General features: G+C 47.6%; 1 protein-coding gene across 7 annotated transcripts; it reads left to right on the top strand.

The window, feature by feature from the left end:
- The first annotated feature begins 7,020 nt into the window (after nucleotides 1-7,020).
- Nucleotides 7,021-25,044, top strand: GTSF1 (gametocyte specific factor 1). Of its 7 annotated transcripts, none has more exons than XM_051640477.1 (7): nucleotides 7,021-7,097; nucleotides 9,317-9,414; nucleotides 12,960-13,086; nucleotides 14,049-14,135; nucleotides 14,725-14,785; nucleotides 15,980-16,068; nucleotides 23,650-25,044. In XM_051640477.1, exons 1-7 carry the CDS (start codon nucleotides 7,085-7,087, stop codon nucleotides 23,721-23,723), a joined length of 549 nt encoding a protein of 182 aa, XP_051496437.1. In that variant the 5' UTR covers nucleotides 7,021-7,084; the 3' UTR covers nucleotides 23,724-25,044. The 7 variants fall into 7 exon arrangements, with proteins under 7 accessions (XP_051496437.1, XP_051496441.1, XP_051496442.1 ...); XM_051640481.1 differs by lacking the exon at nucleotides 23,650-25,044 and adding an exon at nucleotides 16,963-17,101; XM_051640482.1 differs by lacking the exon at nucleotides 23,650-25,044 and adding an exon at nucleotides 16,892-17,101.
- Nucleotides 25,045-27,101: the final 2,057 nt, after the last annotated feature.

Genomic DNA, 27,101 nt, shown 5'->3' with positions numbered 1-27,101 from the left:
GATTGCCTAGTATTTCAGAAACCTCTGGGGTGAGAGCCAGTGACCTCCCTTCTGTTTAAGCACTGCAGACTGTAAGAGACTAGCATTGTTATCTTTTGCCCAATGATGAATTTCCAGGCTTCTTGGATATTAAGGACAACTGCAGCTACTGCTCGGAGGCAGCTGGGCCATCCTTTGCTGACTTCATTTAGTTGTTTGGAGAAGTATCCCACAGCTCGTTTATAGGGGCTAATACTCCGAGTGCTATTCCTTGTCTTTCATGTGAAAATAGCCAAAATGGCTTTGAGATGTCAGGCAGTCCCAGTGCAGGGTTTCTCATTAGCTTTTGTTTGAGCTGCTGGAATGCCCTTCATGTCGTACCAGTCCATACTAATTTGGACTAACTCCTTTTTATCAATTCATACAGTGGTTTTACTAAAAGTCCATAGTTATAGATCCAGAGTCAACACCAACCTATCATTCCCAAGAATGCCCGTAGTTCTTTTACTGGTTGGGGCCGGGGTGTCTGGCAGATGGCTTCATTGTGGTCCTTCCCCAGTGTCCGTTGTCCTCTGGAAACCTCTTATCCCAAATAGATCATAGAATCATAGAATCCTAGGGGTTGGAAGGGACCTCGAAAGATCATCTAGTCCAACCCCCCTGCCAGAGCAGGGTCACCTAGAGTACATCACATAGGAACGCATCCAGGTGGGTTTTGAATGTCTCCAGTGAAGGAGACTCCACAACCTCCCTGGGCAGCCTGTTCCAGGGCTCTGTCACTCTTACAGTAAAAAAATTTTTTCGGATATTCACCTTGAACCTCTTATGCTCCAATTTACACCCATTCCCTTTGTCCTATCACTGGCCATCACTGAGAAGAGCCTAACTCCATCTCCCTGACACTCACCCCTTACATATTTGTAAACATTGATGAGGTCACCCCTCAGCCTCCTTTTCTCCAAGCTAAAGAGACCCAGCTCCCTCAGCCTTTCCTCATAAGGGAGATGTTCCACTCCCTTAATCATCTTAGTAGCTCTGCGCTGGACTCTTTCCAGCAGTTGCCTGTCCTTCTTGAACTGAGGGGCCCAGAACTGGACACAATACTCCAGATGCGGCCTCACCAATGCAGAATAGAGGGGGAGGAGAACCTCTCTTGACCTACTAACCACACCATTTCTAATGCACCCCAGGATGCCATTGGCCTTCTTGGCCACAAGGGCACATTGCTGGCTCATGGTCATCCTCCTGTCTAGCAGGACCCCCAGATCCCTTTCACCTACACTACTCTCCAGCAGGTCAGCCCCCAACCTATACTGGGACATTGTGTTGTTCTTCCCCAAATGCAAAACTCTACACTTCCCCTTGTTGAATTTCATCATGTTTCTCCCTGCCCAACTCTCCAGCCTGTCTAAGTCTCTCTGAATGGCAGCACAGCCTTCTGGTGTGTCAGCCACTCCTCCCAGCTTGGTGTCATCAGCAAACTTGCTGAGGGTACATTCTATACCCTCAGCCAGGTCGTTGATGAAGATGTTGAACAACACCGGTCCCAGTACCGACCCCTGAGGGACTCCACCAGTCACACACCTCCAACCAGATTCTGCCCCATTGACTACAACTCTCTGACTCCTTCCCATCAACCAGTTCCTAATCCACCTCACTACCTGATCACCAAACCCATACCTGATCAACTTATCTACAAGGATGCTGTGGGAGACGGTGTCAAATGCCTTACTGAAATCAAGATAAACCACACCTACCGCTCTACCATCATCTATCCACCTAGTAATTTCCTCATAGAAGGCTATGAGGTTAGTCAAACATGATTTACCCTTGATAAAACCATGCTGACTGCTCTTGATGACCCCCATGTCCTTGATATGCCTAGAGACAGAGACAAGAATAAGTTGTTCCATCACCTTTCCAGGGATGGAGGTGAGGCTGACCGGTCTATAGTTACCCGGGTCCTCCTTCTTGCCCTTCTTGTAGACTGGAGTGACATTTGCTATCCTCCAGTCCTCAGGCACCTCTCCTGTTACCCATGACTTACTGAAGATGATGGAGAGTGGCCTAGCAATGACCTCCACCAGCTCCCTCAGCACCCTTGGATGCATTCCATCTGGACCCATCGATTTATGGATGTCCAGATTACTCAACTGATCCCTAACCCAATCCTCATCTACTATGTCCTCACCTATCTTGACTACTTCTGGGGCTATATGAATCTGGGGCTCATGGGGAAATCCTGCAGGAGTAAAGACAGAGGCAAAGAAGGTGTTCAGCACCTCTGCCTTCTTTATATCCTCTGTCACCAGGGCTCCCACCTCATTCCTCAGTGGGCCAATATTGCCTCTAGTGTTAGTTTTGTTAGCTATGTATTTGAAAAAGCTCTTTCTATTATCCTTAACCTGACTTGCAAGGTTAAGTTCCAAGGAGGCCTTAGCTTTCCTAATTGCCTCCCTACATTCTCTGACAACATTCCTATATTCCTCCCAAGTGACCAGCCCCTCCTTCCATGATCTGTAGATTTTCCTTTTCCACTTAAGTTTGCCCAGCAGTTCCTTTTTTAACCATGCTGGTCTCCTAGCTCCCTTACTAGATTTCCTAACCCTTGGGATGCTCTGATCCTGTGCTTGCAAGAAGTGGTCCTTGAATGTTGACCAGCTATCTGGAGCCCCTTTATCTTCCAGCACCCTGTCCCATGGGATTTCCCTTAACAGTTGATTGAGGATGCCAAAGTTCGCCCTGTGGAAGTCCAGGGTTCTGGTCCTACTGGGTATTCTGTTCCTCCCACACAGGATCCTGAACTCCACCATCTCGTGATCACTGCAGCCAAGGCTGCCACTGACCACCACTGCTTCAACAAGGCCCTCCTTGTTGGTTAGTACAAGATCCAGCAGCGCTCCTATTCTAGTCGGCTTGTCCACCATTTGCATTAAGAAGTTATCATCAATGCACTGGAGGAACCTCCTAGACTGTGCAAGGCTGGCTGTGTGAGTCTTCCAGCAGATATCGGGGTAGTTAAAATCTCCCATGAGGACTAGGGACTGCAGTTCTGAGGCTACTGTCAGCTGCCTGTAGAAAGCCTCATCAACCTCCTTGCCTTGGTCAGGAGGTCTGTAGTAGACCCCCGCAACTGTATCACCCACACCAGCCTGCCCCTTAATTCTTACCCACAGACTTTCAACTTGCCCCTCATCAGTCCCTGCACAAAACTCAATACATTCTAGTTGCTCTCTCACATAAAGAGCAACTCCACCACCTCGCTTCACTGACCGATCTTTCCTAAAAAGTACATAACCATCCATGGCCACATTCCAGTCATGTGACCTGTCCCACCATGTCTCTGTTATTGCTACCAGGTCATAACCCTTAGCCCGCACACAGACCTCTAACTCTTCCTGCTTATTCCCCATGCTGCGTGCATTAGCATACAGGCATTTCAGGAAACAAACAGAGCCCACTAGATGACCTGTTGTTGTATCAGCTGGGCTTTCTGTTGGGAGACTCGATATCCGTTAAGACCCAGGAAGTTCAAGAGACTCACAGTCCAGTTCATGCAGCTTTCTCTTGTTCTAGTGGCTAATAGTATATCATCCACATACTGGAGTAAAATTCCTTCTGGGTATGGGGGCTCCCAACTCTCAAGTTCCTTTGCTAATTGATTTCCAAAAACTGTAGGAGTGTTCTTAAATCCTTGTGGCAACACTGTCCATGTCAGCTAAGATTTCCTTCCTGAATCAGGATTTTCCTATTCAAGTGCAAACAGATGCTGACTCTCCCTGGCTAGACTTAGGCAGAAGGCATCCTTTAAATCCAGAATCCAAATCAGGTCACCTTTAAGTTTGGTTAGCAAAGTATACAGGTTGACCACCACTGGATGTATATCCTCAGTGATTTTGTTTATTGCTCTTAAATCGTGCACTAACCTGTAACTTTTGCCATCTGTTTTCCAAATTGGTAGAATGGGTGTATTATATTCTGATACATTCAATTAGTAATTTATACTTTAGAAATTTGTCAATAATTTCCTTTACTCCTTTTCGATCCTCCAATTCTAATGGATACTGTTTTATTTTCACGGGCTGAGCTCTCGGTCTCAGTTTTACTACCACTGGGGCTGCTTTTTTTGCCTTCCCTGGGACCTCAGATGCCCATACTCCAGGACGCACTTGATTTATTATTTCTTCAGGCAAATTTGACTTAGATGGGGTGTGTATTAGGGCTAGGCTTAGGATTTCAATTAGCTGATCCTCTCCAACCGTCAGTTCAATTTTCCCTTTATCAAAAACTATTTTTGCCTCTAATTGCTCCAACAGGTCTCGACCCAACAACAGTTTAGGTGATCCTGGCCTGTACAAAAAATTATGAATGCCCAAATGCTTCCCTAATTTATATTTCAGAGGCTGCAGGAAAAATGCCTTCTCTTGTTGGCCAGGAGTTCCCATTACAGTAACAAAAACCTGATGTTTTGGTATTAATTCTTGGTTTGACACAGAAAATGGGGCACCACTGTCAACCAAAACTTCTGCTTCTTGTCCCTTTTTTCCCTAGCTTTACTTTAATCAGTGGATCTGCTAAGGTAGATTCCCCAGGTCCCTGTCACTGTGCAACAGCCGTAGCCACTGCTATCTGGGGGGTTCCACACCTAGGGCAATCTTTTTTCCAGTGTCCTGTTTCTCTGCAATATGCGCACTGATCTGACCTTAGGGGATGATGCTGATTCTGTCTTTCCCTCAGGGGCTTCTTCCATTAACTTTTCCAAATCTCTATTGTCTGGTTCTTTAATTTTCTGTAGTTTCTTACTTACATCCTTTGCTGGCTGCCCCAGAAGCAGAGGAGCCAATTGCTGTCTCCCAGTCTCAGAGGATGGATCAAGAGTGATTTATTTCTGCATTGCTACTCTCAGCTGATCAAGAAACTTGGAGGGGGTTTCAGTGTGTCCCTGTTTCACCAAATATAAATTAGCCCAATTTACAGCTTTAGGTATAGCTCCCTCAAATCCAAATTTGATCCACCCTTGATAGCCTTTTAACATTTCATACTCCTCTACTACATTGGGGTCCCATCCTGGATCAGTTGTTGGAATATATGTATGTACAGGTCCTGGCAATGTTCAGGAATTTATTTGTGCCTGGACATGGGTTTTAGCTGTACTTACGACCAATTGCTTCTCTGCTTCTGTTAAGGCATCCAGCATCAGATCTATATCTATCCAATTTGGATTCAGATTCTTAAATATGAAATTACACCAGTCACTTTACACACCTAAAATCTATTTCTGTTATGGGCAGGTAAAACAATAATCACTGTTACTCATTAGATATTAAAGTCACACTGTTTCTCCGGCCATTTTCCACTCACTCACACCACAAAGAAAGGGGATCCCACTTTTACACAAACACAGCTATGGCTCACAAACACAATTACAGTGGACAGATCTAGCTTTAAGACAGAAATAGATCTTTCACTTTGTTTGTCTGCAGCTGTGCTCCTCGCAAGACTATGGAACCGCAGATCAGAATCCACATTCGCTTCACAGCGCAGCTGCGTCTCACTCACTCACACATCCAGTTCACAAACCATTGAATTGTCCCATTAAAATAGCACAATCCAATTCCTATTAATAGTGACACAAACCAATGTAATCAAAACCAATATTGCCAATCACAACTCAATGTCTATATAACATTTGCCAAATCCATTGACCAAGATGTCAATACCAGAACAGAAGTACACCCCTGTGTACCAGCAGTACCCCTGTGTTGCAGTGCAGCACTGAAGCAGAAGTGCACCTTTGTGATACACTGAAACAGAAGCACATGATTGTGATGTACCAAACCAGATGTACACCAGGGTGCTAGCTACCCGGCATACACTATCCTGCACAAGTTCAATTATGACTTATGGACAACACCCAGAAAAGATGACTAGTCCCAGAACAGAGTAAAATTAAAGACTACCTGTTTGCCAGATGGTCCTTGTCTGCCCCCACAGTGATCCAACTGAGGCGAGGAGTCCCTCCAGGGAAACCCCCAGGGGCACCCAAGGGAGTCCTGCCTCAACCAGCCCAGCAGCCAAGTAGATATGGTCCTGTCTGGGGTGCCAAACTGAAACAAAGACAGTTCACCCAGCAGTCTAAGTACTGTTCAGTCAGTACCTTTATTCATGGCACCGGATGCACAGTGGATAGCTCCTCGAAAAATGTGCGCCTCACAGGGTAAGGTGAGAGATATATATACAGCTGATACTTAATTATATGTAATATTTCTAAGAAACAGTTTACATATTCATCAGTTTCCCAAGAAATCATTTATGTAAGTGTCCGCCCATTATCACATACGTGTTAAGTCCATTAGGGTCTCCTGGGGGTCATTTTCTTCATCCTTGAGTCTTCCTCACAGGAACCTTTGGCCAATTCTGTCTCTTTTCCCATTTATCTCTGCTGACTCCACAGTAGAACTGCTTACAGCAGGTATCCCTAGTCACAGTTGGATGGTTTCTTTCTTCTTCAAGGACCCTTGTATTTCTTCCCTAAATCTACAGACCAGCTCACTCAAAAGGCTTTTACGACTCACGAGCAGTAGGCCCAGATGAGAGATTTACACCCTACAAGCAGTTAGCAATTTGAAGTCAGAGTTTGGTTAATGCTCTGTTTCACAGGACAAGAAGAAACGGCCTCACGTTGTGCCAGGGGAGGCTGAGGTTGGAGCTTGGGAACAGTTTCTCCCTGGCAAGGGTTGTCAGGGCCTGGCCCAGGCTGCCCAGGGCAGGGGGGGAGTCCCCATCCCTGGAGGGGTTTCCAAGCCCTGCAGACGGTGCTGAGGGACACGGGGCAGTGGTGGCCTGGGCAGTGGTGGGTTAACAGTCGCACTTGATCTTAAAAGTTTTTTCCAACCCAAACTACCCCCTGGCTCTGTGGCCCCCGCACCGCGCCCCGCGCAGGCCCAGGCCCAGGCCCAGGCCGCGGCGTCGCCCCGGCAACCGCTGCCGGGCGGGGGCAGCGGGGCCGCCTTGTGTCGTCACTGGAGGGGCCGCCCCCGCCACAGCCCGGCCCGGCCGCAGCCCCGTCCGGCCCGGCCGCAGCCCCGCGGAGCCCTTCTCCACCATGGAGCTGGAGGGTGAGTTGGGCAGGGCGCGGCGGTCTCTCGGGGCAGGGGAAGGCGGCCGCCCTGCGCTGCGGGCAGTGCCCGGCCCGGCGCCGCTGGGCCTGGGGCTGTGCTCTGCGACTGAGCCGAGCAGGCCCCTGTGTCCTGCTGACTGTTTTAACTAGGCCAGTGTTGCACATAGTTACCGTACCAGACGTGCTTCTGCTGTGGATGGCCTTTGGGAAGTATCTGAATAAAGGGATTTAATTGGGTAAAGTGTTGCTCCAGTCTGTAGCTGTTACTTCAGCTGACTGCAGACACAGATGGCCAGGATTGCCGTGGGTTTGGGTTTGTGTGCAGTACGCCCAGGGACAGGACCTCAGTTGCACATGGCATTGCTGTGGTGCCCCGAGGCTGCCCTGATTGCAGCCTTAACTGCATTTATTTACCTGATCAAGCAGCTCCTGTGGCTTTTTTGTTGGCTGTTGTATGTACTGTGGTGAGGGTTTTCCTCTGCCTCTGGTACTTGTTTCTGTCTCCTTCCTTTTACTGGTAACGCACTTGGTCTTATTATCATAAAATTCAGTTGCTGACAGAACCCTCTAACGCTTGTCTTGGAGTTTTAGAAGGCACCATTCTTTACTGCAGCACTGGATGCACGAGAGGTAGTTCTCAAAGCCATGCATGCCCTAAGTGGTATTGTCCTACCAGATACATGTACATCAGATTTCCTAGATCTCATTGTAATATGCATCAGATTTCCTGGAACTCATTGGAATATTTTTTTTTCCTTGTCCTTGCAATTTAAGCTTGTCAGGTGGGGGTCTTAAGGTAGTCTTCTGCGGGGTCATTCTGAGCTGTCCCTTGGTTAATCCCTTCTCCCACACATGCATAATGTTGGGCTGCAAGTCCTGCTCTCTCAATCAGCATCCAACTGCAAAAAGCCCCAGTTCCCTGAGTTTGTTCTCTGTTTACATGCAAAAGGCCTAGAGACTGCTCAGTGAAGGCCGTCAACATGACCAGAAAAGAGGTGATAGAATAGTGCCTGTTGTTTAAGGTATCAGTCTGATCTTGTGTTCACCCAGTTCACAGAGAGAAACCACTTCTGATTGCTCCTCCAGGGACAGCTGAACCAATACAAAGCTTGTTGATCCTCAGTTTTCAGCTGTTCTCATGGCCTAAATTGGCTAATGGAGGCGAGGGGGTGGCAGAGCTGACAGCAGCAGCACTGCAGAGCTGAGAGGGAAGGGTGAGCTCTGTCCCTCCTTCCTTCCCAGTGACTCACAGCAGTGAGCCCAGTGTGACTTGTGGAACAACATCTTGAGCACAGGCAGACAGAGCTCCCTGACCTGGCTGTTGAGATAACAGCACCAATGCATGTGTAAAAGAAGAGGATGTGATCTGTTTAAGCTGCTGTGTAATCAAATTCTAAATGTGCTAAAAGCCTCTGCAAAAAGAGTGGCAGAGCAGAAGGGATGAAAGAAGCCTGGTCTGGCTCCCTGGCATGTACCCCGCAAACAGACCCCTAGGCAACAGAGGGGACCTGAGTTTCCTTCTAGGTACCTCGTCACAGAATACAGAAATGTGTTTTTTTAATAAATTTATTAATATTTCTATTTTAATACATTTTATCTATAGATAGATTAAAATGTTACATCATGTATGCATGCACTCATGCTGCTTCACTGTTCAGTGCATAGATTCTTAGGTGGTTAGTTGGTTTAGTAACTCCTCAGTCCTAAATAATTGCATGGCTTATGAAGAAATTCACTTAGAAGTCATGTGCACCATGAGAGGCATGCAGAATTGTCTGGCGTTTCTCCTGTAGCAAAATGAGCTGTTGATCAGAAAAGATCTGGCTCAGACTGAGGATACTCCGGAGGACACTGGTGGGAGTGTCATCATCCCACTGATTCTCCTCTAAGACAGCTGGAAAACTGCTCCTGTCCTCATTCACTTTGAGTAAAAGTTATTACCTATGTAATAAGGTCACTTAAAGTGTTGTTATGCTCAGTGCTACTATTCTGTTTTGACTAACATCCTGCTCACCACAAACTTCAAAATGAATTTGGTTTTGCAAAACAGGTGTCTGCCCTTAATGAATGGTTTCAAACTAGGAGCAGCTGGTTTAACTCCCTAAGGTCACAGCCCTGATGTGGCAGTGTGTTTTTTTCCCATTTTGCTGTCTTAGTGATGCTAGATCTTGTCTCTCTAACTATTTTCTTTTTCTCTCTGTTCTTCCCTTCTACTAGATGCTTTGGATCCTGAGAGATTAATGCAATGTCCATATAATAAGCACCATCAAATAAGAGCCTCTCGGTTTCCCTACCACCTGGTGAAGTGCAAGAAGGTGAGCTGGACTGCCAGTGGGGCCTCAGTGGGAGTAATTCTGTACATGTAAACATCATGTTTATTCTCACTCTTCTTGCATTTTCTGGCAAATAGCCTTGTTTAGCCTTCATTTAATGTAATTTTATTATTTGTTTAGTCATAACTTCAAACACATGTTAATTCACCCTTGACCAGTGTGGCTCTCTTGAAAGGAGACACAAATTCTTCATGTTAAGGTCAGGGAGGAAGTTCTGGTCTCTTCCAGCAGCTCACATGGAGGTTATAGAATCATAGGATGGTTAAGGCTGGAAGAGACCTTAAAGATCATCATGTTCCAGCCTCCCTCTATGAGCAGGGACACCTCCCACCAGACCAGGCTGCACAAGCCTCATCCAGCCTGGCCTTGAACACCTCCAGGGAGGGGACAGCCACAACCTCCCTGGGCAACCTGTTCCAGTGCCTTCCTACCCTCATGGTAAATAATTTCTTCTGAATATGTAACCTAAATCTCCCCTCTTTCAGTTTAAAATCATTACCCCTTGTCCTATCGCTGCCCTCTCTGGTGAAAAGCCCCTCCCCAGCTTTCCTGGAGCCCCTTCAGGCACTGGAAGCTGCTCTAAGGTCTCCCCGGAGCCTTCTCTTGTCCAGGCTGAACAGCCCCAACTCTCAATCTATGTGCAGTTGCAGGATATAACAAATGACCACTCAGTGCAACTGATAGGAATAGTTTACGGAAGTAATTTGGACTTTTTTATGTCATATACATAATTCCACTGTAAGTTGCAGAACACAGTGTGAGTTACGTGCACCCTTCTGGCTAGTCAGGGAAGAAGTGTTGTCATGTTGCAATTCATTCTTTTAAGTGCTGGGAGTGCAGCTGCATAGCAGATAGGGGAGTGTTGTTTTCTGTTGCTAGTAACTGCAGTGTGCCTCTGGCAAAAACTGCACATCCAGGGCTCAGCCCATATGGGAGAGGGTTTTTCGCCCCTCTTCATCTTTTATCCAGAATTTGAATACAAATCATTTAACAGGAAGCATTCCTTCTTCTCTTCTACTCTGTTGTCCTCGTGGTTTGTTTGCATCTAATTGAGCTTTGTATTTGCTGAGACCTTCTAAAAACTATTTGTCCCTCTTGAAGTTGGGCAGTATGTTCTTAGAATAACACAGCAGTGCTGTGCCTTCTAGTTCAGATGCAGCTGCAGGGTGTGTGTCCTGGGATCAGTACTTACAATTCATTTTGATTGAACTGTTGCCTTAAAAAATACTAAGAAACAGGTGAAAGTGGTGAGCAGAGCTGAGTTGCAAGTACTTCCATCTTTTCAGCATTCAAGAGGGCTGAAATTTTCCTTTTTGGCTCCTTGCAAATTCTGTCAAGATTGTGCATGTAAGCCAGGGGAACAGTGTTGGGAAGCGAACTTTTAACCATGTTGGTTTTGACCTTGAGTTTCATAACTGATGACCAGACAGTTTTGGCAAGCTTACCTTATTAGGCAGATGAGGTATGATAGTGGTCACCAGTCAATTAAATAAAGTTGGTGTTTGTAAGTACTTAGCAAAAGATGGGGCTGGGAGATTATTATCTGATCCGTCTGAAGATGCCACTGCGTGGTTATTTGCAGTGGCAAGAGTCTGGGTGGAGAGCGTCCCTCTTGCTTGGTACTTTGTTGTGTTCTCTGCATAACCTGTGCATAAAATCCAATCACATCCTTCCAGCTGCCTCACCTTCCCATTCCTTTGTGCATAATGAAGCTCTCCCCACGAAGAGGACACTGCAAACAGAGTAAGCTCAACCTTGGTAGTGTGAGCTGCGTTGGTGTTGAGAAGCTTCTTCTGTTCGGCCAGAAGAGCTTGTTCAATGTAGCTGAAGCAAATGGAATCAGAATATACTGAGTTGGAAGGGACCTTGCAAGGTCATCTATTCCAACCCTCCCTGCAGTGAGGAGGGACCTCTAACTAGAGCCGGTTGCTCAGAGCCCCTTCAAGCCTGACCTTGAATGTCTCCAGGGATGGGGCCTCTAGCACTTTTCTGGGCAACCTGTTCTGGTGCTTCACCACCTTCATGAGAAAGAACTTCTTCCTGATATCCAGTCTGAATTTACCCCACTCTAGGTTAAGGCCATTTCCTCTTGTCCTATCACCACCACACACTCTTGTAAACAGTCCCACTCCAGCTTTCCTGTAGGCCAAAAATTATGAACACAGGAGGGCTGAGAACCTGGGAACAACTGCCTTGAGCAGTGTCCAGATGAGGCACCTCAGCCTTTGTCGTAGAATTAAAGAATCACAGAATGTCAGGGGTTGGAAGGGACATCTGGGGAGATCATCGAGTTCAACCCCCCTGCCCAAGCAGGACCACCAGGGGCAGCTCACTCAGAAACGCATCCAGGCAGGTCTTGAAAGTCTCACGAGAAGGAGACTCCAGAACCTCCCTGGGCAGCCTGTCTGGGCAGCTCTGTAACCCTCACAGGAAAGAAGTGTTTGCTCATGTTGAGGTGGAACTTCCTGTATTCCAGTTTGTGTCCATTGTCCCTCATCGTATCACAGGGCACCACTGAAAAGAGACTGGCCTCCCCTTCTAGACACCCCCCTTCAGATATTTGTAGACATTTATAATATCCCCTCTCAGTCTTCTCTTTTCCAGACTAAACAGCCCCAGGTCTCTCAGCCTTTCCTCATCAGACTGATTCCAGTCCCTTAATCATCCTTGTAGCCTCCACTGGACTCTCTCCAGTAAATCTCTGTCCCTCTCGAACTGGGGGGCCCAGAACTGCACACAGTGCTCCAGGTGAGGCCTCACCAGGGCAGAGCACAGGGGGAGGAGAACCTTCCTTGACCTGCTGGACTCACTCTTGATGCACCTCAGGATGGCATTGGCCTTCTTGGCCCCAGTCTCAGGTGTGAGTCTGATCCCTGCCCAGCAGAGCTGCCTCAGCTAGCCCCAGGGAGGCACAAAGTTGTGCTTTTCTCAATTAAGGCTGTTTAATTAGCAGGGGCTAGGTTACTTAACTGCAGTGACAGCTGAGCACTGCCAGTAGGAGCTGTGGGGGTGATGAAGTTTTACTTGAACAGAAATCCTGTAGCACCAAAGCCTGTGGGTGGGATGCTTCCAACTCCCTCTCAGTTTTGAAAGGTTTAAGGAATTTCTCTGCTGTTGTGCCTGCTTACTTGAAAAATACCTGAATGGCTTACAGTTGCATAACATCTCTCCCCTGTTGTTTTTAAAATAGTTTAATCTGTGCTGTAAACCATGCAGCAGTATTGTCAGTGTCGCAGAAGATAGCAGGGAGTTTAGCTTGGGTGTCAAACCATGACACTGGGGGCATGTTTCATTTCAGTCAGCTCAAGGGGGGCTCAGTTTCTCAGTGAGTTATGTTTTAAAGAACAGTCATGTTACTTTCCCCCTCGCATGTTTAATGAGTGTCTGAATGATATCTTGCTATTCCTTGTTTAGTCTGGTTTTTAAAGCAACATGACAAAGATCCTTTGGGGCTTTTTTCTATGGATTAGCAAGAGATGAGTGAACTTGAGAGCTATGGCACATGATTTTGGTTTTCCTTTGTCTAGAACTACCCTGACATTGCAAAGGAATTGGCCACGTGCCCCTTCAACGCTCGCCATCTGGTTCCCCGGGCTGATCTCTCCAATCACTTAACGAAGTGCAATGACAGAGGGTTCATTGAGCAAGACATAGGTGAGAGAACCACCGAGGTGTTTGTTCACCCTGGGGACTGAGGGTTCCTGTTTGTAAGGATAGCGCATAGAATAACTGAAAAGTGGGAGTAAAATTATTGTCTATAGTTTTGTGTGACACTGCAGCTTTGGGGAAACTTGAGTCTTACTTGCTTTGATTTGTTGCGTAGGTTCATGAGATTATTGCAGGTGCTCCCAGTAGGCCTTGCACATATTTTGTTACAGGGTTTGTTGAATAAAAATGTTGTACCTTGGACTGTGCACATGGAAGTACCTCTAGCAGGAGCTGGGATACTTTAATGACCAGAAGCACAGGTCCTCTTTCTGTAGAGCTGATCTCCCTTTGTTGAGGCCTGACCACTGGTGCCATGCAAAAAGGTGATTTCTACCAAACAGGTGTCTAAATAATGGAAGCCCCTCAGCTGTTCTCCTCCAGGGCAACCTGAGTGGTTCACTCCCACCAACAGATGGGGCAACTCCTCCAGGCTGCTCCACTTGCTTCATGTGCCATACAATTGAGATTTCATTCCCCTACCTTGTGAGACAAGGTGAGAAGGAGGCTGTCCAAAACCTCCAAAATACTTAGGAAGGCACTCTGTGCTATGCAGTGTCGTTTCCATCCCCTGCAGTGGCTTTTTAGCTACTGCCACTCCACAGAGCAGCCAGATGGTTTTCTGTCACCTGTAGAGTTGCCGCGAGGCTCGTGATGGTGGCTGCATTCCTGTCAGCAGCTTTCTTCTTCACTTGAGCATCCCTTCCACAAGTCCCAAGGAGCAGAGTCTTTTCCAGTTCATTGAAAAAGGCAGATTCAAAGTTGCTGGATTTCAGATCAACACCTGGCTTGCATTGGTCAGGGTTTCCTTTAAAGCATTGAGCAGGGTTTCACAGCTTGATCCAAAGCACTTGGGCCTCTCTGAAGTGAACCTGACTGCTGATCACCAACTTTTTTTTCTCTTTCTGAAGTGAATCAGTCCACTGGCTTCCAGAGAAAGCAGTTGAATGCTGTGAGCACATGGCAGGCACCTCCATGTGCTGAAGACTGGGAAACAGGTGAGGAGCTTCCCTGTCTGCCACACTGCTGCCTTTTCACTGGTCCTGTCCTTCAATGCCCTTTGGGACACTGTGAGTCCAGAGATCTGTTCACATAGGTCTCGTGTAGTACACCTTGTCTATGCTCATTCCTGAAAACATGCACCTCTCCACCCAGCAGGCTTTTCCTGCTAGAGAGAACAATTCAGCATGCCTGCCATAATTGCCATGGAGATATGTTTCTAAGCATATGTTCCTTTCCATGTAAGCTTTAGTACCTTACGTGCAGTGATCATAGAGTCACAGACTAGTTTGGGTTGGAAGGGACCTTAAAAATCATGCAGTTCCACCCCACCTACATGGACACCTCCCACTAGACCAGATTGCTCCAAGCCCCATCCAACCTGGCCTTGAACACTTCAGGGATGGGGATGATGACAATCAAAACATGATAACTTTTATGTTCTTTATTTAAATGACTGAATCAGACGCATCATTAGATCAGCTTCTACTCCCTCTTAAACATGTAGAAATATGACAGAGTTGTCCCTGATCTGATGGTCACTGGACTTCCTTAGTTCTGAGCCACGTCATCTGTTTCCTTTTGCAGATTCGTTGGAGCAGTCAGGTTCTCCTTTTGTCTGGGGCGTGACCAAGTCTGATGGAAAAAGGTAGTGAATGAGACTTTGATTCCTCACAGCCACATTTTGTACCCAGTACTGCAGCCTGCTCCAAACCCAGCCTGGATGGCTGGATATGCTGCTGTGCAAACCCTGGAAGGAGGGATGCTCATAACAGGGAACATTCTCAGGGTGCTGGTTACTTCTTTCTTACATTACTGGCCTGCACAAGAGGAGGAAGCCCTTAGGAAGGACAAAAGCAATTGGCACAAGCTGGAGCAGAGGAAGGTCAAGTTAAACATAAGGAAAAACTTCTTTACTGGGAGTAACAGAGCACTGGGACAGGCTGCCCAGAGAGGGTGTGGAGTCTCCTTCTCTGGAGACATACCAAACCCATCTGGGATGGCTTGGTATGTTTCCTTGTATGATCTGCCGTGGTGACCCTGCTCTAGCAGGGTCATTGGTGATATCCAGAGATCCCTTCCAACCTTGACAGTTCTATGACTCTAGGAACACAGATACTTTCTGCTCTTGTGTGCGTGTGGCCGGGTGCTCTTCCTGCCTGTAGCCTCTGTTGGGTTCCTGCAGGATGTCTGGCCGAGGGGAGAAAGGTGCTGAGCCATTATGCTGACTTTGGAAATGTGGCCAGATGCCTCCTCTGGAACTTTTTCAAACAGTTACTGGGTTTCTGTGGAGCCAATGGGTAGCCAGCAGTCCCGTGTCACCTCAGACCTGGCAGATGTGCTGGCCTCAGGGCCCCGCGTTAGCAGAAATGTCCTCCTCTTGCCCTTTGCAAAGTGTAATCACAGTTTGGGTTTGGGGGAGTGAGGAAGATAATGGCCAGCTGCAAAATGGCTGGAGCTTCCCTGGCTGGTTTGGTGGATCCAACAGTGGATCACGATTGTAGGCTGGGTACGAGATGTGATAGTGCCACTAGAGTTGCCAGAGCATGTTTTAAGATCTGAGTCCATATGCAGGACCAGGCCTGCAACCTACAGCTCTGCAGTTCTGTGTGAGCTCAGCCATGATACACCTCTCTCCTTCCAAAACAATGACCTCTGGTTTCACTTGTTACATTTTTTGGAAGATTTTCTATTGTTTAGAGCCTCTATGGCTTTTCTAAGCCCACTACCTCCCAGTGGCCAAGTACCATCCGCTTTGGTCCCTGCTTCCCTTTGTGCCATAGCAAAATGCATAAATTTGAGCAAGTGCATTTGTCAGGAGAAGTGAATGAAGTCTTTTCAGTTCTAGTACCACCTCTGAAGAAAAGAATCGCTTGCCTTCAAGATTGCGTGCCCCTGAGTTCCTGCCATACACCATCTCATGGAAAGGCTGTAAGTACTGTGTGATTTTGAGACGGTGACTTCTACAGATGGTGACAGTTGTGAAACCTGTGTCTGCAGCAGTGCTTTATGGCTACTGCATGGGCAAGAGGGGTGGTATGTAGCACCTGGGTCCTGGAGAGCAGCTTCTGAGTGAATCTGATGCATGCATCATCCTCTGTATTTTTATTTTGAGGCATCCTCTGTATTCTTTATTTCATATTCTTGATGGTCCCTTCATTACAGTGGTCCAGTTAAAGCAGCCCTGCTCCCCAGCCACTTTGGCTCTGTCTCTCTAAACAAGTCTTTCCACACCATCTGCACTAACACCTTTCACTCCCCACTTAAACCAAATTATCTCCTTGTTTTGTGCCCCTGTGGTAGATGTCAAATGCAGCAGATTCAGAGCAGGGGTAGAGCTGCTTAAACCAACACTACCAGGGGGCAGAAAACTTCTCAAGCTACAGCTGGAGGTGGGAGGGAGGGAGCTTTCCCTGTTGAAGTGTCTGATGCTGCACTCACAGTTATATCCCAGTTAGAAGCAAAGCTAAAGCTTAGAGGTGCTTTCAGGAACGACTGACTAGTTAAACACCTGGAGCACCTCAGCCTGCTGCTCTTGGGGCTCTGCAGACATTGCCTCTATGCAAGGCAGTGACTGCAATTGCCACAGGGTCAGACTGAATCTGCCAATCCAAATTAACATGTCACTTGTGGAGAAATGTTGTTGCCAAGGTGACAAGTGCTACTTCAGCAAAAGCCACTCTCATTTGGGACAGGGGAGGAAATCTTCTGGTTTTCTCCATCTCGTGCTAAAAATGTTTCTTGCTCTTTTCAGAGTTTGGAGTATTAGCATCTCTTCCCCCTGGAAGTTCATTCCCTCTCGGTACTAAATAGTTCCCTTTCTAGGACCCTGGAGCTTCTGTGGATGGGAGATGTTCCCTGGACGTGATGGCAGGACTCAGGACTGGGCAGTCGCTGCAGGACATGTTTTTGCAACACCTGAGGTTTTTAAAATTCCTTGGTTGTAAAAGCTTCTTGTCCCTGAGCATTTGTTTCTTAAGTTAATCTTCAGTTGGTGATCTTTTTACTGTTACTGAGTAAATGGGCTGATAAATTTACACAGCAATTCTCCTTAGCCAGCAGTGGGTAGTTAACAGGAAAAACTGACCAAAAAACCAAAATGCAGGAACTGGCAAAAGTTGGTTCACTTGTCCAAGGGCAGTGCTGATGATCTGTGAAGTTCTGTTTCCTCCAGTGATTTGGAAAAAGCAGGAGAACTTTGGAAGTAGTGGTCAGTTTGAAGTGGCAGGGGTGAGGAAGGGGCATGAATCCTAAGAGGAGGAGGTGGGTCTGATCAGGTTCCTACTCATGACGTGACAGTGGGAAGCAGAACAGGGGAGGAGGGGGCTGCACATACCACTAAAATCTTGTCCCTTGGCTTGATAGTTTAAAACCAGTGTGTGGATTTGCAAAAGAGGCTCCTTCAGTGTTGCCTACATGTGATGTTTCATACTAACTGTAAAAGAAGGGAAGCAATTATGTTTAGGGGGGAGGGGAGGAAATGCCCTGCAAAGATGGTGTGAATCCAGGCCTTGGTGTAGCAGGACCTGTTGTAGTCCCATTTCAGTGGAAGTCAGGAACAAGAGAACAGTCCATGCAGTTCTGAGAGTTTCTCCAGCCTGTAAAGAGGATGAGACTTCCAACTGCATAATGTTTTAATTAAAATCATCTGGATCAGCCCAACCTGGAAGTATTTTGATGTGCATGCACTCTTTGTTTGTCTTTTCAGCATCTCTGAGTTTGCCCACATAGTGCATGTGGACAGTTTGGGTTTTAAAGGAGGTTGTAATTTACAGACTTCTGTCTTCCTAGAAAGCATCTTGATAGTGCCTTTGGGGCTTCAAGCCTTCAGCCTTAACTTTCCCACGTGGGTGTGTGGTGCTTCAAGCCATACAATAATGAGGAATCTCTTACAATATGCATAATGCCAAACAGGTGAAGTTTGAAGAGTATACTGACATACTTATCTAGTTTCCATTATGGTTAAAGCAAGTTTGAGATATCTAACGTAACTGTTGTTTTTTTGGGGAGTTGGGGGGGGAGGAGACAGAAGTGGTTTAAATCACTAAAAATACATGTTTGGACTGTGTAAATGTTTGGATCAAGCAGTGTACTTCTGAAAATGGATGCAAAGTCCAAAATGGGATCTTAATATGCAAACACGAAGAATTAAGAAACCAGGTATGATATTTGTCTAGAAAGAATTTGGACTTTCACATTTTTAAAAGATTGTTCCTCAAAATACTGCATTTTTGCCATTTGTATTGCTACCCATATAAAATAATGCATGTTGAGTAGAATGTGCAAATTTAGCATTATTTTGAAGTTTGGTTCTGTCAAGGTTTGTTGGCATTTTAGAATAAAAGGGTTATGAACACTCTTGGACCTGTTTTATGTTTCTAAAAGACACCTGTAGTGATTTATTACACTCCTGCTGAATAAGTAAGTGCTTACACAGCAAGCCCTCCACTCAACCTTCATTTGATTATTGCTCTTGTCACTTTGAACAACAGCAGTGACAAATGTCAGCTCTTTGATTGTTTCTGGTTTGACTGCAGGAGCTTATTTGCAGGATTTGTGGGCCAGGACACTGTAATTTTGCAGATAGATGCTAAAATTTGGCTCACAAATCCAGAGCTCTTGGAAGTGCAAGGCTGGCAGAGCTTAGTGCAGTAACTGCCTGTTCTCTGTTGGGTCTCAGGGCTTGTCTGCCCTGCAGAGGAGATGAGCTTTGGATGCACCTGCTCCCAGGAGACACTTGGAAAGGTCAGGGTTGTGACTTCAAAACATCCCTTGGCCATAGTAATTCGGGAATAAGGGACCACAAGTGGGTTTATCCTGTAGGGTAGGTGCAGCCAACACGTGTAAGAGATCTGAAATCCCATATTCTTCTGGGCAGGTTCCTCAAGCACATCCTGCACATGCCTCTGCCTGTGAAGAGCAGGAAACCCATAATTTTTCTGTTCCTTGCAGGGATTTGGGAATATGAGGTTAGGCTGTAAGGATGTAACCCACAAAAATTACCCTTCTCCAGCCTTATGACTATTTAAAATCCTAGTATCTTCTGCCATTGGGCTGTTGGGATGAAGCTCCCTCTGATTGTTTTGTATTTACCACAGGATGTGGAATATTTTTAAAAGTGCCAGCCTACTCCAAGGTGGCAGAGCAAGGATTTTGATGCAACTACCACTGCAGTCACAGCCACACATTCCCCAGTACCTCCTTCATGGGGCTGGAGCCTTCACCCCCATCCCTAGTGGCTGGACGTGGCCATTTCCAGGAGAAGCTGACAGGACATAGGGAAATACCAGCCCCTTTTGGCCTGTCTGGGAGCACATGCCTGGGTGACTCCTCCAGCCTGATTTTTCTGATAGTTCAGGATGCCTGTGGGTGGACCCTGCCTTGGCTGGGCCATTCCTGCCTTGGCTGGGCCGCCAGCTCTGTGGCAATGGGACTGGTCTGACTAGAAATGCCTATGGAAGTATTGGGATAGAAATGGATGTTTCTGCAGTTGTCACTGGTGAATCAGGAGGGAGGAAAGGAGGCAGCGTTTACCTTTAGACACAGATTCCTCTGTGTTGTGGGGCCTGGACCCACTTCAAGTTCCTTGTTGTTTCTCCACAGCCTTTTGTGGTGACCAGTGCGTCTCCCCACCCCTGGTTTGCTCCTGGCCAGAGGTACAGCAGCTCTGCCCAGTGGAGAGCTGCAGCTCCTGGACCCACAGACACCTCTGCCTTGTCCCTGTGGCTCACTGTGGGGCTCTTCACAGGCTTTCTCCCCCTGAAGGGTTGAGAAAGCACTGCAGGACACCCCAGGGCTGGAGCACAGCGAGGAGTGCAGGCCTGTGTGCATCGGTGGGGACCCAGGTCCCTTCCCCCAGCAGTTCAGACTGTGTTGTCTTTCCTGTGCTGTCTTCAGTTCATGGGGATTTGGGGTAGTTGCATTTGCTCCCAGCCAATATCCAGGAGACCAGCACTGTCCAGTATCCCCCCATCAAAGGGACCAGGGATCCTTGTTATTGCAGATTAGCAGCTTTGATTCTGGTCAGTTAAATCCTGCTTGGTTACTTTTGTAATCATCACACACTTTGTGATCGTGACACAAAAGCACAAGGTCCTGAACTATCTTGGCTCCTCTCCAGTGCAAAAGGGAAGAGAGGGAACAGAATCACAGGATGCCAGTATGGAAGCAACCTCAAGGATCATCTGGTCCAACCATTCTAGGCAGGAACAGGTTTTAGATGAGATGGTCCAGCATCTCATCCAAAAAACAAAGATTTTCCATCATGGGGGTGTTTACAAGCAAACTTAAGTGCTGGAGGTGGGAGAGAGATAAGGGAACAGATCTACTTGTCTGGGCATGGAAACACCAGCTGCAAAAATGCCCCCTCACACTTCACCTGGAAGATGTTCCTGGTATTGTTTTGTCTTTGGTGTTCAGTGTTCAGCTCCTTTGTGCTGTGGTCAGGAAGGCTGAAGGAGAAAAGCTGGGGAGGGGACTCTAGACTACAGCCTTCATGTTCTAGGTGGACCCTTCACTCTGCAGCAGGTCAGCCTGAATTGTGCTGCTTAGTTGTGTGTGATGGTTCCTTTAACTCCCCAAGGAGTTAAAGGTTCCAGCAGGCAGGAGCCTGGGACTGCTGAAGGCAGCACAGTCTTCTGTTTCTGGCAGATCAGGCTCTGGCACCAGATCTCAACTTTACATCCAAACCACATTTAAGAAGTCCTTTCCCCTTTCCTGGCTTTTAGTTCAGATTGTAGTTTATGAAACCAAGAATGTGGTTTCAGCTTGGAGATAATTTACAAGTGCTCTCTCAGCAGTAGGCTGGAAATGTGAGCAGTGACTGCCTGGGCTGCCCACACACCTAGAGAGCTGAGCCCATTTTTCTAAAACCATTGGCCAAACCCTGCAGACAAAGGCTCTCCTTCTGCAGATCTGAGGTGCACATTCCAGAGCAGGTAGATTGAAACTGCCAATCCCACCTCCCATCCAGGGTCTGGGAAGGACCTTCCCACACAGAGCTCCCAGCCCTGCTGGTGGCTGGGTGCCTCGTGGCAGCTGTTCCTGTCCCCCAGAGTGCACAGGTCAGCATGGAAAGGACCATGGCTCTCATGTGCCATCCCTGCTGCTGTGATGTTCTTGTCCTGGGAAAGCTGCCATAAGCCACTGGGATAGTGGGAATTGTTTGTTCCATGGGCAGCAGTCCCATTGCTCCCAGCTAGCTCCTGCCTTGGCTCCAGAGGAGGAAAGGCACTTGCACACTCATCCCAGAGCCCTGTCACCAAACCAGGTGGAATCCCAGGCTCTGCAGACAAAGCTGAGGATGTCCATAGGGCTCTTCCCACCTTGCACTGGCCAGCCTGGCTGTGCCCTCCCTGCCCACGGGGAGGGGATGCACCAAGCCAGCATCCGAGTTGCTCTGGAGATGCCACGATGGCCAAAGGCTGCAGCACTTCTTCACTAGGTCCAGCACACCTGATGCCTCTGAGAACTCACCTGCCCTGTGTCTCATGAGGCTGGTATCATCTGGAGCCTAGCTGGGCTGGAATTTCTACATCCCATCTCCAGACACTGCCATCACACACTGTTCTTTGATCCCCACTCACTGTTTTAGTCTCCCTCATTTGCTCTCAAGGTTTTCACCTAAATCAAGGCACAAAGATGTCCAAAAGTGGTATAAGAACAAGAGCCAGATGATTGTCTGGAGAAGAAGAGGGCAGATTGCTGCCAAAATCCATCCAGGACTGCAGCAGCTGGGGTGGAATTGGGTGGAGGGGGTTTGGGGAGGTGCAGGCCTTGGACATGAGAGAACAGTGCAAGGTAGGAGCACCCTCTGCAGAGCAACCATCAGCTTGTGACACACACACGAGGCAGGAGCACCCTCTGCAGAGCAACCACCGGATTGTTACACTCACAGTGTCACTGAAACCAGGACACTGTCACCTTTGGGTTGGTCAGAGTGCACAAGGAGCTGCTTTCCTACAGCTGAGGCCTTCAGTGCTGGTGCTGTGGGCATGGGGGTGTTATCAGGAGCTTTGTGTTGCTCTAAAGGACCTGTTGATTTTTAGTATCAGTTTAGTCAGCCATTATGGAGTTAACATCTGGAAACAGTACACAGGGATTAAGCTTTGGTTACCAGACAAGTGTAAACATCCTCTAGTCCTTATCTGTACTATCTTCCTTCTAACTTAATTCCATCCCACACAATCATAATGTCTCATTATTCATTATCTCTTCCTCCAATTTGCATAGACATTGGCTACATTTTGCTCTGCTTTAACTGCTAAAATTCTGGCTGCACTTTCTAGTCTCTTTGTTTCAAAGCTTACCTGTTTTATACCCTCCTAGATCTCCTCCACATACACAGGCCCACCCCAAAGCTCACAGCTGAATCAAAACTGCTATTTCTAGGTTGAGCTCTGCTGCTGATGTTCTTGAAGTCCTCCAGGCGACCACCCTAGAAGAGAAACTGTGAAGACCTGTCTCAGCAGGCATCCACAGGCTCAGCCAACCTGTTTATCCCTACAGCACTGGATGAATTTTGAACTTTTTTGCCTTCTTTGCTGGATATTTTCTGATTTACAAAGTGGTTTGCAGCTGTGGGGAACCTGAATTACTGCAAAACGAAACATAATTGCAGGAGGAAGACAATCTCACCCCTGAGTTAATTCCCTAACCAATTTGATCTCACATTTTAAATGCACAATCTCTTTATTAACAGCCACATTTTGCCCTCCAGCTTCCTACAGAATCATAGAATCATTAAGGTTGGAAGGGACCTTAAAGATCAAGTTCCAACCCCCACCTGCCATGAGCAGGGACCCTCCCACTAGACCAGATTGCACAAAACATTGTCCAACCTGGCCTTAAAAACCCCCGGGGATGGGGCATCAACAACCTCCCTGGGCAACCCATTCCAGTTCCTCACCACCTCTTCCTTTCCTATTCTTTATTAGAACCTAGAAGGCAGGTTGAGCAGGACACCAGGACTCCAGCCCCATCTGCATCAGTAGCAGGTAGAGGGGGAAGGTCTGGCCCTCCCTGGTGGGCAGAGCACCCTGGAGGCCCTTGGGTCCCCTGCAGCCTGGGTGGCTCCCAATGCATCCTGCTCCCCCCACAGTCCTGTTCCACCACCCAGCCAGCAGTGACCACCACCATTTCAGCCACCCTTCTGAGCCACCAGTTGCAGGGTCACACAATCCTGCCATGTCACCAGTGAGAGCCATCCCTGGAGCGCCTGCTCTGGAGCCAGCACACACCCTGTCCCATACCTTCCCACCCCACAGTGTGATGGGATCCATTTCCTACACAGCATTCCTGTGACCCTCTTCCTTCTGGTGCTTCCCCCTCTATCCATTTTCAGTGGACTGGGAAGAAACTCCTCCCCAGGAGTCCCATCTCCCATCTCCTCATTGCACACCTTCTCTGCCCCATGCAGGACTTCCCTGCTTTATGCCTCCTGTAGCAGGACACTCCATCTCAATACACCTGCTTCAGTTTCCCTCTATGATTCAACTGCTTTTTGTCTCTCAGGTTCTGTAGGCCCAGGCCTGGAGTGGAAAGGTTCCCATGAGAAGGGAAAGGCCCAGCAAGCTCTGAGCTGGTAACAACCTTGGAAGGTACAAACAGAGGCCAAGCTGATGTTCATGACACCAGCTGCTCTCCAGTGTTGAAGAACACGGAGCTCAGCCCAGCCACAACTAGTCCTGAAATGGAGATAAAGTGAGAATGAACAGATAAACAAAAGAGTTTGCTTGGTGAGAACAGGGTCTTTTTTATGACCTGTCAGTGGTCTGATACAGCAGGGCCTGACATTTATTTCTGGATTATTAATTGCCTCTAAAAACAGGCATGCTGAAAAACTACTATTGCAGGACTTCACTTTCAGTTTTCTACACTTCCTACCCTGACTATATACAAAGTGATAATGTACAGAAAATATACAATCAGTTCATAATAGATTTTTCCTTCATTTCAAATGGAGTAACATGTTGTGGGAAACTGTTCTTTTCTTCCCCACATAAGTCTAAACAAAATGCCTTTTAAGCCACCCAAGGCCTCTCCTGATTATTCCCAGCTAACGAACTAAACCAGACTTGCTTCTCAAGGACAGCTGAACCCAAAACAACAGATGTGGTCTGGGACAGAAAGGATGGGCGACAAGCCATCCTGTGCCCCTGGCAGTCACCGCCCTAACGTGGGATCACGGACGCTCATTGGCTCTGGACAGTGACACTGACTGGACAGGTGGGTCAGGGGGTATCAAAGGGGCGAGGGCAGCAGGTGGGCCCTTCCCTCCTCCCTGAGGCCCGTTTTGATGCTTTCTGCATGGGACACCCCCCTGCTGCGGACACTGGTGCTGGGACCCTGCCTGCCTGCCTGCCCCGGGTCCAGCCTGAGCCTCAGCGCCGAGCGTGCCGGGGTCCCGAGCCCTGGGGTCGGGGCCGGAGCCCCCTCCCCGTGTTGCTGCCGCTGGAGGGGAAACCAGCGGCCGCTGCACCCGCTGCCGAGAGGCTGCCCCTCTGACACCACGGACCTGCCGTCCTGCCGTCCGGCCACCGACCGACGCTGGACAAGTCGCCGGTAACATCACCTCACACACACACACACACACACACACACACACATATTCCTTTCCTCATACTCGCACACACAGCGCGACCGCTTAAGGAGGACCGGCTTCCGGTTTCCTTCCCTCCTCCCCTCCTTCCTTTGGTCCTTAACCCTCTCCCTCAAAAGCTCAGGACCTCTTGCATTGCCTCCCTAAAGGACACTTTCTCACTACACACATATTGATATCCCTGGTAGCCATTCACATTTGCATTGTCCCTAAACATCCTCCCTCGATTTGTGTTAACCCTTAATAAACCAGTTAGTTTGTGGAGTAAATCTTGGCTTTAGAGGCAATCTCTGAGCGTGGTGGGGTGGGGGGGCTTTCTAGCTACCCCCCTGAAATACGGTCCCACGGTGGCCGTTCCTCCGTGAGAGGCAGCGCCGCGTGTGACCCTCGGGCTCATTCACAAACCCCTCCACATCGGGAGGGGCAGTCGCAAAAGGATCCTGACAGTCGGGAGCCCCCGGTACCGGCTCGCGACACATGTTCAGCCTTTACCTGTCAAGGCAGTTTCCTCTTTTCTTTTACACTATCCTGCTGGAGGGTGGAGGCAACTACACCTCAGCAAGAAATCCTGATTCTGACAGCAGCAACACCACATTCCTGTTACCATTCCTGATCCTGATGATGCTGTTCTTCCTCATCTGTGGTCAAAAAAATCCCGAATGGCCGTGGTCTCAAGCTCAAGTTAAGTACATTATAAGTATGGGGGTGTATCCTGATCTGAAAGGTTTAAATCTTTCCACCATGTTTATGCATGAAAATAAAGTATGTAGAGAAAGGGAATAGAGCTAGGATGTAGATAATGGGAGAATTCATCAAATTCAGGGGATAACAGGAGAAAGATCAAAATAGGATGCCAAATGATCAGTTGAACTATTTATAAAAAGGCATCTCTGATCTCTGTGTGTCCCATCGCATTAACTCCTGCAATTAAGATAGAAGAAAGGCCTGTACCTCAGATGAATTGGATTGTTGGTAGTTCTACATTAGTGCAGCCTGTTTCTGTGGTTTGTCCCTGGGCTCGTGGTATTATTGGACTATCATTCAAATTCAGCATATATATTGCAAAACCAACAACAACAAAACCCACAACAGCCTCTGCTTCCACTATACAAATACAGGATAGAAACCCCTCAATCCTTTTGTGGTTTGAGTGACCCTGGCAGGGTGTTGAACACCTCTAAGAGGATCTCGAGAATGTCCTTCAGACCCTGAAAGCCCTGGGAGGCTCAGAGCAGGGAGGGCTCAGTATTCCCCCACTTGCTGCCATCCTCTATCAGACTCCAGACAACTGGCAGCTCAGCCCTTGTCCTTCCTGTTCCTCCTTCCTTGCTGCTCCTGCTCAGAGATCCTTTGGTTGGTCAGGTGCTCTCCAGAATCCAACTCCAGCTGGTGCTGCCAGGAGCTGTGGAGCCCTCTCCTGAAGCAGCCTTGCTACAAGGGACCCTCACCCACTTCTTCCTGCCACTGGCTAGGTGAGGTTTGTGGAGATTGGGGTCTCAGGGGAGAGATCAGGGTCTCAGGGGAGAGATCAGGGTCTCAGGGGAGAGATCGGTTCTTTCCCCCACATGTTCCTCCCTTTCCGCTGTTGTAGGAAATTCCTGCCTGTTCCCATTTCCAGCCCTTCAGTCTCTTTTCCTTATTCCCCTTCTATCTTCCCTTGGGAAGGTGGAAGGGGGGAAATAGGGAGCATTTCTGCCTTCCAGTTTGTGGTTCACCCTGAGTGTTGGAACCAGGACAATCCCCACAAACTTCAAAGGTTGGACCATATGCAATCTAATTAGCTGAGCAACAAATATTGCCCAACCCTTCTTGATCATTCAAGAGACTGAACTTGGCTGTGCAGGTGGATATTTCCACCATCAGAGCAGAGTGGTCATCTTTTTGGATGCATCCTATACTTGATGGTCCTCCTGGGGCAGTATCTTCTGGTATCCTTGTTTTAAGAGAGATACAACAGGCCTTTTGGGAACTGGACCACATGTATTAAACATCACTGATGCAAAAATATTTGCCAACTGTGGCCAGGCAAGGGTGAGAGATATTAACTTCCTTATTGTCATTATTAGCAAACTTAACATTAAGTAATTTTCATCATGAAATTTTAATATTATAGAAGCCTTTAGAATTGATAATTAATGTTCTAGGCCTAGTATAAAACTTCATAACTATGCTGCCAACATTTTAATGGTTAACCTTTATTGTTTGATCTAACTACAAGTAGTAAATTTTATTTTTAAGATTCCTTTTGCATTCTAACTTCAACTTCTGTTCCAATCTCCCAAATTCCCTACAATTTGACTGTTCTTGTGCTTCTACTTTAAGGAGTTAAGATCCCAGTGTTATATGCAATAAATCTCAATCTCTG

The sequence above is a fragment of the Apus apus genome, chromosome 25 (genome assembly GCF_020740795.1).
Source record: "Apus apus isolate bApuApu2 chromosome 25, bApuApu2.pri.cur, whole genome shotgun sequence".
Taxonomy (NCBI): Eukaryota; Metazoa; Chordata; class Aves; order Apodiformes; family Apodidae; genus Apus; species Apus apus.
The sequence above is the reverse complement of the archived record's forward strand: the minus strand, read 5'-3'. Positions and strand labels throughout refer to the sequence as shown.

Coding starts and splice junctions, on each gene's coding strand:
- GTSF1 (XM_051640475.1), top strand. Junction 13,087..14,048: donor GTTCATTGAGCAAGACATAG/GTGAGAGAACCA, acceptor CTCTTTCTGAAG/TGAATCAGTCCACTGGCTTC. Junction 14,208..15,979: donor TCAATGCCCTTTGGGACACT/GTGAGTCCAGAG, acceptor AAGTCTTTTCAG/TTCTAGTACCACCTCTGAAG.